The sequence below is a fragment of the Diachasmimorpha longicaudata genome, chromosome 2 (assembly GCF_034640455.1).
Source record: "Diachasmimorpha longicaudata isolate KC_UGA_2023 chromosome 2, iyDiaLong2, whole genome shotgun sequence".
Classification (NCBI taxonomy): Eukaryota; Metazoa; Arthropoda; class Insecta; order Hymenoptera; family Braconidae; genus Diachasmimorpha; species Diachasmimorpha longicaudata.
In genome coordinates, this window is record NC_087226.1 from 7,144,677 (window position 1) to 7,165,453 (window position 20,777).

General features: G+C 39.4%; 1 protein-coding gene across 2 annotated transcripts in view; it reads left to right on the forward strand.

The window, feature by feature from the left end:
• LOC135172937 (aryl hydrocarbon receptor protein 1) overlaps positions 1–20,777 on the forward strand; it is an 85,575-nt gene that overhangs the window by 52,701 nt on the left and 12,097 nt on the right. For both annotated transcript variants that reach the window (XM_064139462.1, XM_064139461.1), the window contains exons 3-4: positions 11,257–11,375; positions 18,473–18,562. In XM_064139462.1, coding sequence (XP_063995532.1) covers positions 11,257–11,375; positions 18,473–18,562 — 209 coding nt within the window. The remainder of the gene's footprint in view (positions 1–11,256; positions 11,376–18,472; positions 18,563–20,777) is intronic.

Consider the following 20,777-nt stretch of genomic DNA (forward strand, 5'->3'; position numbering starts at 1 on the left):
ACTCTCGAAAACGAGGCAAAAACCCATCTCACACTCTGGACTCGTTTCTCCTCAAAGCAAACATCGTAAACTGGCTTTTAAAAAATTTCTATTTATTTGCGTACACATTCGCATATTCACCGTCAGTGCAAAACTTCAGTTGAGACTAGGCCCACTACGTCACGCAAGAAACGTTGAATATTTCAATGAAAAATACACCGGTATTTCTACGTCTCATTAACTCATTGCAGGACGAATTTCACGCTACTTATTATCCCCTCTTAATCCCCTCATAATATAATACTAATTCTTATTTCTTCTGTATTCATTCGCCGAGATGTTATAAAAACTCTGCTTTATTTCCTCAATTTTTTTCTCCTTTATTGCTGTTGAATACAGAACTATATTTGTCATAATTTCTCATTCTCCTCGCAAATTAATTTAAATGAGTGAAAATGACGTACTTCCATTTTTTTCCCTGGCCCAAATATGTATTCCATTGTCGCAATCTCCAAAAATAATCTTCAATACTGATAAGAGTTGCAATTATTCCTATAATGATAATAATCCTCATTATTGAAAATTAAATATGAGAGAAAACTGTTCATTCTCTCTTTCCCTCACTTCGTCATTTTTTACCATAAACGAATTAATAATTATTATACTTATTATAATTATAATAATGATAATAATTTGTGGGTTTTTCATTCTAATTCGTTATTTTAAAGAAGGGAAATGGTAAAAGAAATATAGTGTGCATTTTCTGTTTATATTTCTTCGGTATTTTGAAGATAAATTACGACTTTCTTCAGTCTGAGAACATTCTGATGAGAAGCCGCAGTTGAAAAATCGATATACATCCTTGGGAGGTGCAAAAAGGGGAAGTGGAGGGAAAGAGTGAGGCAGCCGCGATTACAGGAGTGACTCAGAGCTGTTTCCGGTAGGCGCCATGACGGATTTAAGTACTTCCGGGTCAGCCGAGTTGGGTGGCGCGTGCGCGTCCCTCTGTATCCTCCGTAAAAGCCCCAACGGTCTCCTCCCTCCACTCGCACCCCTTGTTCGTAGACACATCTCGAATTTTAACATCCCTCGGTTATGTCTCTGGGGTTTTATCGGGAGCGTCCGGCACCAATCAGCCGTCGATCTTACGATTTAATTGGCCCACATGTACTCGGATTAATGGACAAATGGAGGAGGGAAAAAAAAATCGAGGGGTGGTTGACCCTCTCACTCCATACCTGGGGCTTGTGACTACGTATAAAGGGGGAGGAGGAGAGCCGCATAATTACGCGACTGCGGGGATAGCGGTGGATCGTGGCACGCGCTAACGCCGCCATCTATTTCACCCAATTACCCTCAGGGGAGGAGAGAGAATCGATAAATCATCGGAGTAAAATCCTCTAAATACGAACTAATACTGTGAGGAAAAGAAAATTAGTTAAAAAATAGTCGGAGCATTAAAATATTGTTGATACTTTTGCAGACGGTCCTTCGATTTAATTGCCATTCGGACATAATAATTCAGCTGGCTGATTAATTTTAAAACTACTATAAAATATTCTGGCAATCGGTAGAAAAATGGAGTACGTCATTTTAGTACTTCATTTACGCCGAAATTGCCAGAAGAAATTTTTGAAAATATTTATTTTCACGGGTTGTAGCACGTGCTCAATAACCAAATTTAAACAGCAATTATGAGAAATTAAAAACAAGTTGAAAGTGTCCAACTGTACTATATCCTCCATCCGAATTCACACGAGGTATGGATATCCTTAAAATTAAAAACCTCCATGAACATGTCCAACGCCTCGCTAATCCCATATAAAAGCTCAATGTCTCCTTATAACGCACGTAACACGTTCTGGGATGAATATCCCTCGTGATCGCACTCCCTGATTCCTCAACCTCGCTTTTTACCCCTTTTCCTCATCCCGAATTCCTCTCTCCCTCTCGCACCGTTTGTCTCTCCTCCAGGAGGCAGAGACGAGGAGACTAATGCGAACCCAGAAACGGGAAGAGAGACAGTGCGCGCGCGCACGCCCCAACGACGGAGGCGTCACGATTCGCGAGATGGCGACCGGGGTGGTCGTCGTACAGAAATCCGATGTTACCTTACACCTTAACGCGATATACGCACCACCAATACGCATCAACTTGCCACGACGCAGTCGTAAATACACCCGGTGAGACATAGGGGCTCGTTATTATGATGCTAATGAGCGGCCACGCGAATTCTGACCCCCAATGTCGTTGAGATTCACGAGTCGAGTGTCCTCTTCATTTTTTTTTTTCGGTTTGTTTTGAATTTCTTGGGAATTTTTTTCTTTTCGTCGGCGAGTCTGCTTCATCATCAGGTCTCGTTTCTCAGTGATTCGCCGAGGGAAGGGGCGAGATGAGATCTCCAATTTCTTGGGAAGCTATAGCGGACTTATGGAAATTGGCATTTCGATTTAAAATCGAATGAATCATTTTCAATAATTAATGAATTTTCTCGAATTATTGTCATCCAAAAATTTTGAGAAGTGAATAATTTTGCGAATTTTTGGCGAAAGGTGAAAGCAGATATTTTTATAGAAAACCTCTAAGTATAATCATTCAATGAGAATTTAAAAAGAATTTTTTGTTTATTATCAACGTGGAGAACAACAAATTATGATATTTAAGACATCTTAATTTGAGAACAAATATATCTCATGGTTTAATATCATCTCTCAAGCATAAATTATTGCAAATAAACTCATTTAAATGATCTAGAAGAATCGTGTAAATCTTCCAGTATTTATTGCATTCATTTTTTTTCATTCACAATGCTTCAGTAAATAATTTATTTATGATGTAAGGTTGCAGTAATTAATGAGAATTTAATAGAGTTTCCAGACGCGTCAACATTCTGAGATTTAAATTGTCTCAAAACAATTTATTCCTCTCAAGTACCATGGAGGGATGGGTGTTGGGACAGCCATGATTTAATGGACGAGTCAACGAACACCACTCATAATATTAATTAATTAAATGAAAAATGCTCTGAATGCCACTCAAATACTCCATCACATAATTAATCACATTCGCATATAAATTAAAAGTCAATTTGAAGTATGGTATGAGCCAAATAAATTTAGCAAAAAAAAAATATCCAATGGATAGTACCACGTAAGGGTTGGCAAGGCCCTCGCAAAATTATCGTCCCTATTCCCAAAGTTCCAAAATCTATCCCTCCATCATAAACATGTTCCTGTCATTTTTATTGAATTTTTCAAATAAGACGTTTTGTAAATAATAGTCGCCATTTTTCTAAATTATACAACGTCATTGATGACGATTTTTACTGGCCTATAGTCCCCAACGTAATTGACTTTTATTTATTTTTCCTTAGCATTGCCTCCCCGGTAATACAACACTGCGGTGCGGATTCCATACGCCCGCAGGTGTGCATTGTCCACACTACCGCAACACCTCCCTTGTTGACATGGTGTTGCAATTCTCATTTTCATGGATCTCAGTGTAGAATATTCATGAGGATCAAATGCTATGAAATGCTAAAATCACCGCCACTTCTCAACCCTCATGAATATTTCTTTAGTCGACTCAATCGTTTTCCTGTCAATAACACATGTTCTAATAATTTTTACGTTCAATTGAAAACTGGGAACAATTCGATCGAGTTGTCTGGGTGAGAACGACCCGTCGTAAATCGTTGACGGTTGTTTCAATTCACTAGAAACATCCCTCCGTCTAAACCCCCATTCAGATCTCATTATTTCTCGGTCATTTGCAGTAAATCAGGGAGCCCTACCCCAGTATTTTCGATATTTTATTACTCTCGTTGTCATAAAAATAAGAGAATTTTTTTTATCATAACATAGTTAATATTTTTTTTGCATTGGATTAACAAATGATTTTGTGAATGGACTCATTGGGGGGTTGTTCAATTGAACTCAATGGATGATTGATAAAAAAAATTGCCCTGAAGGAAGAATTTCTCTTTCTTCCAGAATATTGATTTCCAAATAAATGTTGTATCATCCAAAGATCAATAAAAATCGATCGGCTCCAACAATATTTCCATTCAGAAGCGAAAAATATTAGCAAATCATCCTTGTATAGAATTTAATGCTTTACAAAAATGTAATCTAATATTTTTTTCCTGTAAAAATATTAAATATTGTTTTCCTGACGCTTTTTGTTCTTTTATCGAGCGGAGAAGACCTTTGTATTCATCTCTCCATAGCTATCTGCCCTCTCCTTATAATTTACCACGTGATCCTCCCGTCCGCGGTCTCACAGCGAGGGCCCAGTGACTCCAATGCTTAATAAAGCCATGATATAGTTTATATCCACTCGTAAATAACAATTAGCGCAACAACGATAAAAATTATCGTTCCGTTCGATTATTTATCGTCGTTACTGCACCCATGGGTTACTAACAAACTAACAGCGAGATTAATAGCACTGGATGGGGCTTCGGGAGATGGGTAAACTCGGTGGAATAATGATTACCCATCTTCGGAACCTAACCGGACTATGTGACTTCATTTGCACCTGACCTGGCCCATCCACTACTCTCTGAATATATTCAGTAGATAAAAATTAACGGAAAGCCAGTGTCACTGGGGAAAATATTTATGGGAAAGTTATCAATGTCTCAAAACATTCGAGTCATGATTGGAGATTCAACTCCTCGTTCAAATGATTAATTTAACGCATTTATTCTAGTTAAATTCTCAACGTTTCGTATACCCTGCGGCAATGATTTTCGTAATGTGAGTGGGGGATATTGTGACAATGGTGGAGGGAGATTACTGCTATTATTAATCACACAGCATATTGTGAAAACCCTTTCGTAGATTATTTTATGAATATCTTGAAAGTACAGGATAATTAATTCTATGATTACTACATTGATCTGGCATTTAAACTTCTCAATATCTAATGATTTAACAAAAATATTCTGCTGATCAAAACAACTGTTAAAAAATTTTTAAATCTACCTGTCAATAATTGACAACAAATCGCCCTCTCCCCTGGGATTAATTTATCGATATATTTTAACAGATCGTTGATTTACCAAATTAAATAAATAGGATTGAAAATGTTTGAACCATTTCGCTGCCCATTCATCGAAAGCAGTTAGAAAAAATTCTTTTCATAGAATTAGAATTAGGAAATCCTATATACATAACACCTAACATATACCACTGGCTCGAGCCGCGAATGAAAAATAACTCTCAAAAAATTATTCCACAATATTTTCAATCTAATTTCGCCCATAACGTCCGGCAAATGAGATTAAGAATGGCAATTAGTGCAATGGCGTTGGCGCGTACACACACAACAAAGAAGAAACGGCGAGGAGCGTCGGCCGGGGGGAGTGGGGTGATTTCGTCGGTCCGAGTATGAAGGAGTCACGCGAACGTCCCAAGAGGAACGTATCTCCTGCTCCACCGATGTACACCATTTAACCTCACCCGACTCGTTTATACACCTCCTGTGCACACATTCCCCTCCTCGACACTCGATGGTTTTAGACTCCACCGGTGGATTAATGTCGTGTTTTGGGGACCTTGGGACGTACGGCCTACCTCCCTCTGATCGGTGGAATATGATCTCGGTTGGTGAGTGGATTGAAGGGTACGAGAGAGGATGCCCCACTGATTTTATCGAATTTAATTAGCGGATGAAGCTCGCGCCCTCCCCCTCCGTGACCCTCGGCGTAAATAAAATAGGCTTTTTCTTGTTGGATTTTTGATGGGGATTCGATGGGCTGGGGAGACTTTTTGGTTATTTATTTAGCTTTAATTTTGGTGAGTGCAATTTTGACGTTTACTAGCGTATGGTACGCGCTAAGTTCACCGGAATTTTCGGTAGTTTTTGCTGCCGAATGGAGGGAAATTTGATTTGCATTTTTCTCGATTTTCGAAAGTGTTGAGAGACAATTCTAGAAATTTAATTAGAATGTGGCACGTTTATGGTCACAGCAGAATAATTTCTCCAGGAAATATTTCCCTATGTGGATATTTGAAAAATTGTTCCGGAAAATTCGATCTATCCCACCAATTCCGATAATCGCTCCACTAAAGAAACTCGGAAGGTAGAAAAATAAAGAAGTTCGAGAGGAGTTAAAACGAGTACATGCAAAATACATTATCCGACCCTTGATGCACTTGCGTATACCATCAGAGAGAGCCTCGGTTTTCTCGAGTATTTGCTCTCTTTGACGCATTCACCAACGAGTATTGAATGTTGTCTCTGGCATTTCACCTTGGCGTATTTTCCGTCTGACAATAGCTTCGATATTGAACGATAAGGGAACAACAATGTCGAGAATACTTAATAATATCGTCGGATACGTTACAGTTGCATTTTAGCAAAATTATATTTTTGTTGCAACGATTTTTCTCTCATAAAATTAATTAATCAAATGTTCCAATAAAATTAATTGCTAAAAACATCTTGAATCAACGAAAATCTAATGAATCTAGAGTTAACCCTCTCTTTTCTATTGATTATTTATGGAACAAAAATCCATAAAATCTGTTCCAATTCATGAAATATTCTGTCATCATTTAAGGCCAAAAATAAAGTTTGAACAGGAAGGGCAAACAATCCTTAAATTCTTTCCACTGAAGTATTAAAATACATGCCTCCATACACATTGAAGCTATGAGTTATATCTCTTAAAATCATCTCCTCGATAAGAATTAAAACAATAAAAAATCTCAGCAGTCGAAGAATTCAATGAATCCCATTATTCCTCATTTGCCTTATCACCAAACTTCTCGTTCCTAAAAAAAATAATAATAAAATCCGCTGAAATATAGGAATGAGTGCCTTATCCCTCAATCTCGGCATCGTGGCATAATCAGACGATTAATTAGATAATTGAAACGCGAATGGGAACGCGAGGAAGAGCAGCCTCGACCACCACGATAGTGCGGCTAATGAAAGCGCAGATTAATCTTGCAAATTTAATGCCCTCAGCTCTAACGACACGCCTCACATGTACACAATAACACATGTATCTTTGGTATGTGCGAAATTGGAGTGTACTCTTCACGTGAAACATTTAATTCGGTTATGAAACCCATTAGGTCATGCGTGAAACGACGAGCCACGAGGAGGGGAAAGGGAGGTGGTGTATGGGAGGGGGGGGGGGGATGATGAATGATCTTATGGTGACAATTCTGTGCCATCGTAGACCGAAGTCGCCCATTTTTTCGAATAGAATAAAAATGAGGAAGGTATTGTGAAAGAATAAAATAGAATGGAATAAAATAAAATGGATAAAATTCTCATTTTATCCAGCGATTTCAATCACATCTTGACATCAATCATAATCATCCATCACCTGGTGAAACGGAAAGCTTTTCTATTTCAATAATTTTACCCCCACAATTTGATCAACAAAATTTAATTATCCCCAGTTAATGAAATATTCCACTTCCCTTCGTTGTTTTATTTATGAATAAATATTTCCCAAGTGTGAGCCCGAAGTGTCCTCCATATTGTTGAGGACAGGAGACGAGGGTTCGTCGGGGTTGTTGCGCAATCAGAGATTGTATCGTTTGTTACAGGGATAGGGCGGAGTCCTGGGTTCGCTTGCCCATTATCAGTGTACCGGGCGAATTACTTTATACACTCGTACTACATACACTTTCATTCTCTCCCTTCGTCTTCTCTCCCCTCGTTTTTGTGGTGATGCATAAAAGAAATTAGAGGACAAGAGAAAAACAAGTTGATGCGTTGAACAAATGCGTTGCGTTGATGGTGATTTTAAGGAGAATTTTTTGTGGAGGGGGGTAGTGATTACAAGAGCTGGGTGAGAATCCATTTTATGGAGAAATTGGTGAATTAGAAGAGAGGTATATGGTGTATTAAATCATTACAATTTTGCGGTCTTAAATTCCCAGATGGTTTTATAAAAAATTAGACTGGAAAAGCAACTCGAGTCGATGCATTATAAAAATATATTTCCTGTCTGAAAAATAAATTTTCAAAAATTCCAGCAATTTTATTTATTAACAACGAGCGCTAATTATGCTGAACAGAATGTGTTCAACAGGGTGCCGACTATTTATTATGTTTTTTTATTCTTGTTCACGCAATTTTATATCCAAACAAGAATCCGCAAGTAAATAGCGTTCAGATGTTGGAAATTTATTTGTCATTGTATTAAAAAAATGAAAGAAAAAACCTCAGTACACAGTGCCGTTAAATTTTCACAGGGAATAATCTTGTTGCTGGAAATATTAATGAATTTCATGCATGAAACTCAAGAATAGAAAAAGTATAATGTGTGTAATCTGGAAAGGCATGCATAATGTCCGACCTTGCGAGAGGTAGGAGGAGCCTCGAGCCCTCGTCTTCATTCTACCTTCCAACGTTAAAATCCAAGACCAATATGCCACTTCACATTTCATCATACTGAATACTGTGTATTTACGGAATGATAGAAAACTGGCGCCTCAAACGAGACTCACTGATCCAACCATTGCTCTTGATCGCTGGAGCACGATTCCAAGGTGAAGGGATCGATTTTGTGTCTGAGGGTAGCCGGTGTTTTCCACTTGTTTTTCGTATGATCGATGCGCCGGGTGTCTGGCACCGGTCTCTGCGGCGAATTTAACAGCCACAAGATCATAGAAAATCTCTATTCCTCTTAATCACATAAATTAATCAATTATTTCTTCACTCGCATATTTTCATTTTCGGTAAAATATTGCAAACGCTTTCATTAGTGCAGAATAATATATATTTGCGTCTCTCTCAAACAAAAACTATAGACTGACAATATTTTTATCGTTCATTAGCAAAGAAGTTATGTACTTAGACGATAAAAAATAATTGTTTTATTACCGGTGACAACTTTATCGACAAATGAGCTACCAATTATATTTACCTCCCCCTTTAAATACACCGGTGAACAACGTTTATTTATAACTATTAATTTTTAAACCTTAAGACAATCCATTCCCCCCGTTGTTCACCACAAAATTATCACTCCCCCTGCAAATAAATTATCTGAACCCACATGACGATTAAATAAACTCATCATCGAGGACAGCCGCATGCCGAAACCCCAACACACGTGCACACATTACATACATGACAGCGATAGAGGGCTGACAGTATACGCAATAACCTAAACGCATTAATCATCGTTCGATCGTGTAACGATGGTTGAGATAATCACTGATGGGCTCTCCCGGTGCGGTTGACCATTCAATCGACTACCCATCGCAATGCGCAGCGGAGAATCAACGAGTCATTGTGACAGAGTGAACCGACACATGAGGGGAAAAAGAGGAGGCTAATAGACACGTAGATCGGGGAGATTCAAGAGTCATCTTATTTACCTTTGTGTCTGAATAAACGAATGAACGTCGATCGGTAATATAAGTGACGGAGTGAGCACGCAACAGTTCGAGTTAATTATTTTGTTATCGGAGCGATTGGGAGATGAGTTAATCCATTTTTTATTTCAATTTATTTTGTATCGCACGAGGAAAAATGAAAATCAAGTCTTTTCGATTCGATAATCAATTTTCATTCATTAATCTTTTGTTTTCTAATTTGTACTGACTTGAAGTTCATTAGTTTCTCAAACAGATTTTTGAAGACACTGCAGACGCGTACAGTTAAGACAGATGTTAATTGCAGTTGATAATTAATTTACACGACTGGTTAATTGTGATTAGAGCGAGGGTTACTATTGAGAGCGGTTGGTAGGGGGGACAAAAATTAATTGTATCTCCATTATTGTTTTTTAGTCGGTGCCAGTATTTTATAGTTTTTGTCAGAACAGTAGCGAAATGTTTACAATAGTTTCAATAAACAGAATCGAAGAAAACAGGGCCGATTAAAGTTCATCCCCCAATCGTTTTAATAGTATTTAACAACCCCTGTTCCTAATCCAATAGTTACTATAAATAATTTTCTAGACAGAAAGAAATTTTGGATAAAAATTAAACCTCTAGAGGGCGAAACGCGGGTTGAAATAACAATCGACCACTTTTTAAGTCAAGTTTTGTTGGAAAAGGGAGACTTGGGAGGGAATTTTTGTGATAAAACTGACCTTCATCACTCGTTTCGCCCCCTGGGAGTATAATTTTTACTTAAACCTTCTTTCTTTGCAACTATCAATTTAATTTCTTTCACAGAGTAAGACGTACACTTAAATAAAGATGTGGATTTTTGTCATGTTTACAGTGTTGACAATAACGTGATGTACAGACTCGATGAAACGAGTCGCGTGGCACACGCGTGTACCGAACGTATTCGTCGCGTGCCAGTCTCGGTCACTTTTACGAGCATCAACCGGAGTGCTCTCCTCCACGCATCGCTAAACTCCTAAACACTTTAAAACCTCATCGAACCTCATGACCACCAATCACTGCCATTTGCGATACTATATTTCTGTAATGATCCGTTACCGAACAAACATGGATTGTCCATCTCTCCACCGTAAACCCCATTACTCAGCGTAGCTAGAAATAAATCAGTAAATTCCGCACTAAAAGCTGTCAGACATTAAAAAAAAATTGATTTTTTTAATGCTATTTTATCGTAATAGTATAAATAAACGCACCCTGTGAATCAAATAGTAAAAAAAAGTATAAATAGTCGTATCCTGCGAATAGAATAGTAATAAAAATATCAAATGCAATTACTGTTTGATGACTGGTCGCATGACTGTAGCCGAGACACATCATCTTCACTTACAAAATGGCCCACCTGCCGCTTCATACCCCCGGCATAATTAAACTCCCCGGCACCAAAAGCACCACTAAATAATGAAATTACGTCGGTACGTAGCATTAAAATGCACATCAAAAGTCAGACCATCTCATTTGACTGCCAAAATAATTGGTTATGAAGGATGAAAATAGCCCGGCTCTGGCGTTATAAACTCCAGAGTATCTTTTAAACGATTGATTAATTTTAATGAATGGGAATTAAACGATGGCTCCTCACATTCCCTCGGCTCAATCAATAATTCAATTATTGTTGAACGAGAACATTTATTTTTACGAGACGCACCGAAAGTAGGACGCCTTGAATTAACTGATTTCGACAAGAAAATTGCATTTCCCCAAAGTCATTGACTTAAAAACCGATTCCACCGAAAGTTCATTCAAAAATTTATTCATTATTTTTATTATCCCTGGTATAACAACAATTATTCCATAATACAATAATCTATCTGAATTAACCAGAAAATAAATTGTTGAGAAATGATGGGATGTTTTTTAACGAAAACTTTTTAATTTTGTGTTGCAGTTGTAATGCACAAAGACAAAGAAGAAAATTCACACCGAGACACTCACTACCGAGCCCGAGAACTGGCAGCCCTGGCAGCCTACGATCATCATCACCTCGACGGAGAGATGTTCCTCCAGGTGAGTAGAAACAAAATAAAACCACAAATTATGAATTACAGTAGTTTAACTGCCACTCGATCAGCCCATCACGGTTATCCATTCTCACACAGTGAATAGAGATTTCACGCAAGAAAATCCTCGAGTTCATCAATCTCGTGGACCGGGGGTGGAGGGGGGGGTGTAGAGGGAGGGCGTGGGGTAAAGCTCACGCCGTCATCAGCGATTGATCGATGAACTGCAATCAGTTTCGTTGGAATCGAGACAGGCGTACGATCGCTCGTACACCTCTCACTCTTGTTTTCCCGTCTCACTTTTTATTTCTCCTCCCCTTTCCACTCGTGTTACGCATCATCGAATCAGAACGGAGCTCAGGGTGGCGTCACGCAAACGATATGATTGGCTGTGACTGTTCAATGCAGTCGTTGGAAAAATGAAAATACGCAGTTGAGAGTTTCAATTAAGACGTGCGTTATGCGAAATGAAATTTTGGGTAAACATTAGACCTCCAGGGGGTGAAACGAGAGATGAAGGTCAGTTTTATCACAAAAATTACCCTTCCAAGATTAATTTTTCCAACAAAACTTTACGTAAAAAGTTGTTGATTGTCCAAAAATTGTTGTATCCAAAATTTCTTTCCGTGGGATTTTGTGAAATCCTGATGACGCGTGATGTGACCGTAATCTGCCGGATGTCAGTTAGAATTTTTTTCACATGATGACGTTGACATTTGACGGGACAAGTATTTGTATTTCTTCCTTTTTTTGGGGTATTTGTTGGGAATCGATTTAACTGATTTATAATATTAGAATGAATGTATATATACATGAAAAAAAAGTTATTTTCGATACTGGAAAAAATGATACATCTATTACTGGGCGAAGCGTTTGTATGAAACCCAGTATTTTGAGGTGTCTATTTCACCCAAGTATAGAAGGATAACCGGATTAATGATCGTGTATCATGCGATGTTATTACGCTTTTGTACTTGAGATTTAGGCAATATGTATAGGCATTCAGGCTGTTGCCATTGGCTTTACATACTGAGTCCCTCAGACAGGATAGATCGAATTGCAGTATTTCCACGTACACTTGACATACTGAGTTACATTCATACAGAAATAAATGGGGTGATCGCCTCCCTCCGCCCCCGCCGCCCCCAGAGGGGCAGGGGGTAATTGAACTTCCCGAAGATCATATGGGGTTTTTACAATTTCTTATAGTTTCATACGTTTATTTCCACTACTGCCGAACCTATCATTGAATTATTATTTATAGTTCAATGGCAGGTAGAATTTAGGAACTACTTATCAATAATAATATTCGTAAGATATAAATAAAATAGTATTCGTCTCGATCCTCGTTATTCTCCTGTGACCAGTCGGAGAGTCGGAGAGTAGTGGAATGTCATAAACCGAATTTACAATCCCGCTTCGTAAACTTTATGAGTACTTGATACCCCCACATATTTCCACCATCAGAGTGTCCATGCACCTTTCCAGTCTTGTCAGAAATGGCGCAGAGAATGGAGTTATTCACCAGGTAACCTCGTGTGTACATCGGGCCAGGGTTGAAAATAAAGAAGAAAAAAAATAATTAAAAGACTGAATAAAATCGAGTAGAGGCGAATGAACGAAGAATTTTACCGGTGAGTTCGCGGAACTCTCGAATTATTTATACGGAGAATCGAAGCGAGAGAACGACTGGTGAAAAAAATGAGAGAGGGGCAAGGAGCCCCCGAACTTCGACCGTACCTTGATTTCCATAAATCAATAGGGCCAGGAGTAACATCGCTCGGGCTTCTTTTGGCCGTGCGGCACACACAGCGGTCGTTACCGCCACACAGACCACTGCACACATTTCGCTACCTTCTTGATGGATCGCCTCATATGCATTTTTCGAACAAATTGCCAACGTCGCTTCGTAATCGCTCGAACCAAGGCTTATCAAGAACGATTTCTCTATTTTTAATTTTTCTATTCTCAATCATTTGTTCGAACAGACGTTATTGGAACACTGGACGGTGGGAAAAATTCTTGAGTAATTACGTTACTGTTCCCTAATCTGCCAATCAAAACAATATTCGGTAAAAATTACGGAAAAGTTACCCACTCGCTCAGTGAAAAAAAAAAGTATGAAACGTTCTGTAAAAAAAAGCGTAATTGTTCCATAATTTTTACTGAATGGTAGTAGTAATTGACTGACAGATTACGCAACAGGCACGTAAATTTCCAAGAATTTTTCTCTCCATGTAACGATCCATAACATTTCATAAATACGTTGATTTTCAACATTTTTTTTCCAATTTCATTGTAATATCCCCACCAACTTGAAAAAAAACTTCATCATCACACACACCCCGAAACATCAATTCAAAATGCATTCAACAACAACCGACATGTTTATCCAAACCGTAAACAGACCCTACCGATACATAAAGCGAATGAGAGTGAGTAAAAACGTCGGGAGGAGGATCGGTGTTTTGTAGGTGAGGTAAAAGGAGCTCACGCGATCAATACAGAAAGGACTAGCGGTGCCAGAACCCAAGGCGAGCCCCCCCTCCGCTTCCCCCGCACCAACCTAACCTCATATCATCCCGAGACCCACCACCCCCTGAGCCCCTCTCCGCCACCCCGGCCAACCGCCCCCTCCGTAACCAACCTAGTCTTTGCTCTACGAATCCCAAGCACAACCGCCCTGACTCACCCTTCCAGTTGCCCTCTCCTCCCCCCCTCCTCCCTCCTCTCGCCCATCACTCTCAACCCTCCGTCCACACACCGCTGTCTACCTTCAGCGAAACGGAATTCCGTTTCACCGCTCCAACCCCCGTGAAGAGTCGACCTGATTCCTTCCCCACTCCGGTTGTTCATCAACGTTGAAATCTACTCGACCCCAGCATTTTCCACATCAAGAATTAAAAAAATATGAAAATAAGGGGAACAGAACAGGGAGCGAGAGAATACGACGATGGCCGGAACGCGAATTTTTGGAAAAAAAAAGGGAAAGTGAGACGATGGACATACAAGTGGCGTTGGGAGGGGTGGGAGGTGGAGGAAAAAATTAGTGAGGCGTGCAAGCCATGAAATTAAGCCGCGTGCGGCTCGCGTATATCGTGAACAAAGCCAAATGCAGGATCCCGAACAGCGAGCCCAGACATGCAAGCCATCAGCAACAAGTGAGAGCACCCCTGGGTACTGGGTGCACGGAAGAGGGACCTTGATTTGATGCGATGAAAACATTGAGGATGAGAAGGTTCAGTGGGGTTTTTCGATGACGATGGTATGGAGGGCTTTGAATGGGTGAGGGAATTGAATGGTCCGACTTCGACGCAGTTTGTCGGCCAATTTCTGGTTGAAAAAAATTTGGAAAGCGAAATAGGGGCCTCAATTCCTATATTTCCATCACTTGCAGGTGAAGTGGGATTTTCCATGTGAGCAGCAGATATTGTGATAAGAAGGAGAACTTGACATTCGTGGGAAAAATGTTCTTGAGACTTTGACACGGAATTTAATTTGCGGTAAAAATTAGACCTCCAGAGGGCGACAGGTAATTTTTCCGACGTAACTTGACCTAAAGAGTGATTGAAGGTCATTTCGTGGGTCGTTCCGCCCTCTGGAGGTTTGATTTTTATCGAAAACTTAACGATGTGAGCTACACATATCCTACGAGTGGAAGTAGAGAGTCTGACTAGTACGGAAAAATCCACTTGTCTGGATGAATGATAAAAATTCCCAAAATGGTCCAGATCTTGGGGATCAATATTAATGAAAAAATTGTTAGTCATTCCAGATTCGTGTAATTCAACATCAGCATTTTATTTTAAACTGATGTAGGTCGCTGTAAATACACAAAGACGAATGAAACTGATTAATCCTTGCGATCGATGGTGCCTATCCTCATCACAAATGAACACAGATGGCCGTCATACTGCACCTGATGCAATGACGTTAGCCTTCCACCTCGTTATCGCTAGCTGTACACGCACACTCGATGCCTGGAGCACAGCCCAGCAGCCTGGGATAATCCCCTCGCAGGTGTCTTGAACCTGACAGAATACCGTAGCACAAGTTTAACCGTTGACACGCACCTCCTCTCAGTTGTACCGACGAGTTACGCAACAAACGATGACAACACATATGCCGGCCTTTTCAAATATATACATTCTCTTTCTCTCTCATTCTCCAGCTGGATTGGACAAGCGTCGCGTGCCGTCATCGCACGATCAAGCCCGACAATCGTTTCGACGCGATAAGTTTCAAACGCCTAGACTCAACGGTCATGCGATACCTGAGTTTAAATTCAGGGTCCGCTTTTTTTTTCGAGCATTTATACGTGATGATGTGGGAAACTTATGGGGATTCGGAGGGATTTCATGGACGGAGTAAGTGTTTGCCGGAAATTTTATAGAAATTTAAGCGAAGTAACCTGAAACCTTCAATGGAGTGTCTGGGCGGAGAGAAGAATTCTGAAAAAATTACAAAATTCGCAGTTCGCTTACTGATTACGTAATCGAGTTGCAAATTTTACGTGACTGTATCATGATTGTTCAGAAAAAATTCCGTGATAGTTCCCTAAAATTTTCTATGACCGCACTTCCCCCCCGATTTACGGAAACGATACGTAATTTTGACGGACAATTTCTCTCTGTGTAGCTCGCTAAATACTGAGCAAAGTATTAAGATAATTTTTTGAAATCTAATTACCCCTGATTTTCGATTAATATTCAGAAGCATCGTTGAAAATTTTTGTAACACCCCCCTGGGGAACAAAAAAGATTATTTGAAGGATCTTCGGAAGGTGATTTTTGCTTAGAGACAAGTTCTGAAGATTTTATTTAATATTTTGTGAAGTAAAACTTCTGTTGGAAAAATCCTTGTCTGTCATCAGTGTCTCGGAATGATTGTAGAATATAAAAGGTGGGGGGTTGCAGTTCAATGCAGGTGAGAAGTAAAGGATTATTAAGAGCTTGAAACGGAACACGCAAATACGTTTGAATTCACTTGAGAGGCACGCGACTTTGTGCTTCAGTGAGTTCAGTGTATAGGATTGAAGTAGGATAAACATAACTCAAATTTTGACGATTTAAATCGGTAATAAATTCTAAACGAAAAGTTATATAAGCAGAGACATTCTCCGTAAGTCTGCGCTCAATCGGTAATTTATTACCATGAATATAATTATACTTAAGAAGTACGACAAAGTATTATGAAAAATTGAACTTTTGAAGATCAAGGAAAATTCCAATATTGAAATTATAATCTATATCACGCGTCTAAAATAAATAATTTACATCGCCGGATACCATGTACCAGTTATTTACATATTTATTTTGAACATGTTTAATTTATTCTTGACGGTTGCATAGGACCTCATCTAGTCTATCGAAATTACTTCACAGAACAACAAAGAGTTTGAGAGGGAATCAGGTCGTGCTGAAGCTGTTACGATTAGAATCGATGAATCGATAGAGAATATTGCATTTGTTTATGATCGCGGAGTGACAATAAATCCCGTATAATTTGTATCCAGAGGGGAAAAACTGTCGGCCATATCAGGGGGTTGGTAGTGCTCTCCGGATCTCCGACAAATCGCATTAAGCAATTGAAAGGGGGACGAGAGAGCAAATTCACCGGGGGATTCAACCCCTCGGAGGCAATTCCCAGTGGAACAGCCTCGGCCAATCCAGATGCTGCACCAGCGCATGCGGAGACTACTTCTCAACTTCCATTTTACATGCAGAGGGAGGAAAAGAAATGAAGTCAGTGTTGAAAAGCACGAGGGGTTAAATGAAAATAGACATTGTTAAATTCAAACTCAGGGTACGAAATAAATAAAAACGTGGTACACAAGGGACTTGCATAAGCCCCTTTTTTAAATTTATTTTACTATAATTAATAATTTCTCCGATTGCCTTCTGGAGCCATCTTTAAACCAGTGAATTTCACACGAACAGGTACACATGCAAATGTTTTGACAAAACCAATTCATCTCTCAGGTACATGAACATTTAGCGATATTTTTATTTTTCGGTAAAAAAAAAAATCTCGAAACATCTTACCCCTTCATATTTGTAAACCATAAACGGAGTGTGTTCCAGTACCTGGCACAACCCTCTCCAAGGTGTAATAAAACAAAAACAATATACATTCAAGCTTAAAAGGTATTTGAGTTGTGCGGTAGAAACAGCTAACGGGCCAATAAGCTTCGAATCCCGTTAAAACTAGAGCGGATATTTCGGTTGGGGGTTGTTGCAATCTCATCCCTACTAGCTATGGCTGTTTGTTTTAACGATAGAATTTACTATCGGTTGAGCCGATAAATGAGAAAACTTTGTTTTCCCAGATGCTACGGGGGGAGAGGTATTTCATTGCATGTGTTGTGGGATAAACCCATTCCCCTTTTCAAGTGGAGAGAAATAAAACGGAAATTGTTTGTTACAATTTCGATGTTGAGTACGATCTGCTGATAAAGATAAAGCAATACAATTGTTTACTTTAATCTAAAACTACATTTCATCAATCATGATTCTTCTTCTTGATAAAAACTAAATCCAATGCTTGTTGTTGTTTTTTTTTCTTTTTTTTTGGTACCGTGGATCCGCGGTTTTGACGTGTCAACGACATCTTGGGTGGGTTCGTGACGAATTTCATGTATCGTAAACATTTTTCTTCGCACGAATCACTCGATGCATTGAAGAAGAAATAAAGAGAAAAATGGGGAAACCGAGGGAATGGAGATCGATTGGTTTGGGGGCTCGATATGGCGTGATGTCGGGGAGTCCTCGGAGGGGTTGGAGGAGAGTCTTGGCCGGAGCCGGGAGACTACGCGAGATAGTGGATTGGGCGAACGATAAACTTGTTGGGGATGATGTAATTCATCATTCGGGAATTTTTAGGAGGTGAGGGGAAAAGAGTTTCAAGAATTTTATCCGAAATATCAGAGAAATGACTGATTTAAAAATCTATTTGATTTTTTTCTCACCCCAAAACCCCAACTGTTTTGGAAAGTGGACTTCTCTAGATCATACGCTAAATATGGAATGTGTTACGCATTAGGAATACCTCTGGTCGTGTGTCTCATGAAATAAATAAAAAATAAACGTTTTATTTTCTTTTCAGGCATTGAACGGATTCCTGTTGATACTGACTTGCGACGGAGAAGTATTTTTTGCCACGCACAGCATAGAGAGTTATCTAGGATTTCATCAGGTGAGTAAAATGCGAAAAAAAAACCAAATAATGGAAATAAAATTCCCTTTTTTTTTTAATGTTTTCTGTTGTGTTCGGAAATAGAAAAACTTGTATTGAATGTCTCGCGTGATGGTTGTATACAAACGAAAAAACAGAAGACGATTCTGCTCTGTTCTTCTGAAGAGGAAGGGTGTGTCCAATTCGATTGGTGAATACAAACTCTCCCCCAGTTGTTCTGGCATTGTCAGTGAAGTTGTGGGGTATTTTATGCTCATCCCTCTCTACCACGCTGCCAATATCTTTTCGAGGCCTCATTCGTATTCGTAGACACTTTGGGGGATGAAAATTTCCTTCTGGTCGTTCGTTCACACCCAACAGGGCTCAGTCACGCCATGTTTGACAGGTTTCTGTGCACGTGTCGTAGGTTGATGCGCGTCAACCGGTGCCAGGAGATTTTCAAAATATCCAGATGGGTTATTTTCTTGGTGAAATCATTGTATTGGAATATTTCAGCACATGTATCAGTTCTGGGGGGATTTTTCTATCGAGAAAGGGGGGAGGAAGGGCTGATCACGTGTTATATCACATGTTTTCTTGAAGGGTTGGCCTTTAAAACTGGTATGACTGTGCGTATCACTTAATGGACGTTCTCAATTTTTAATTAAATGAATCGACGTCACCTGGAACGATATCATTAGACTCGTAAACAAATGGATAGCCCATTTCAAATGTCACGTTTTGATGAAAATACGTCTGGAGAAAAGAATTCGTGAAATGGGGGTCACAAAATACGCGAAAATGTCGCATTTAAAATTGTCGAGGATAAGGATAATGGGTGGAGTGAGAGAAAAAAACCCTGAGCCACCTGCTAAAAATCCTTACGCCTCGTAATTCACCCTGCGGGTGTCGTTTCAACGGTGTGACTCTCCTTTACTCTCATACCTCACGCAACAAACATAATAAAAAATATATAAATAAGGAGATAAAGTGAACTCAACATCTTCGGCTTTATTTTTATTGTAATTTTTCGTCTTTAAGCTGGAAGCAAGTGGATAAAGGAGTACATAATTCAGGGTATTAAGTAGTAAGTCGTAAAAAGGGGTGACGAGTGCTCGCATATTTCACTCATTTTTACATATCTGAGCTGACGGAAGTTGAGATTATTCCAGTTGAACTATTTCGTTAAACTGGATAAAAACATGTTTATGTGCTTTCCGAGAATTATTTCTTTATTTTTATCTGACAGTTTTCCGTAATTCGCCTTTGACGTCAAGTCAAAAGCAAGTTCAAGTTGATCTGGTCATTTTTCCCCGAATGACACTTTCCCCCAGAATTACCAAACTTATCCGGCAATTTCCATTAGACTTTTCTCCTCGGGTATTTTCTCTTTATGACGGAGATTGCAAAATAGATCAAAATATCCACTCACTCCACCAATCACCCTTCTCCCCCATTTAAAATCAATCAGTCTCACTTCACCACTCACATCCCGCACCTCTCACCATTCCCATGATGAATGTGGCACATTTTTGCAATTAATAGCCACTAATGAAGACACAATCGTTCTGCCTACAGGCACACTCAACTCTCCCCCCCCTCCATTTTTCACAATTTTTAGTTTATCTCTCATCGTCTCTTTATCCCCCTGGTACTCGTTGATTTCCACCTCATTGAATCGAGCGCGCGAGCAAAGTACATATACACCAGTTGTATCATAACTCATCCGTGTAATTGAGTGCTCAACTCGCTCACTCTTGTGTACCAGCATCCCCACCCTCTTCACCTCCACCCACTGACTGTGATATGTTACCACTGAACTATATTAATGAGCCCTTAGAATTAATTATTATCATCCCACCCCTGATTTGTTTCAATTTGTTTCATATTTTCTTTGATCAAATGCCGATTCGTGTTTTCATCATTTTCAACCTCATCCAGACGAATTTATTCTCACATGTCGATACTTTCACCTCCACCCCCCCCCTCCCTCCACCCCCAACTTATTATATATACTATCGATTTTTATTTATTCCCTTGCGGAATTATTTCTCAACGTTCAAACCCCGTGACAGTGACTTATCGTCTCGACTTTTCTCTACCTTTTTAAAGGTTTTTTTTTCTTATTTTTACTGAAGTACTTTTTGAAGTTTTATTGCCAAGACCCTTTCATCGCGTGACGAAGATACACGTATCGATCCGGAGGATGAATTATCGAATTATTTCGTGGGTATTG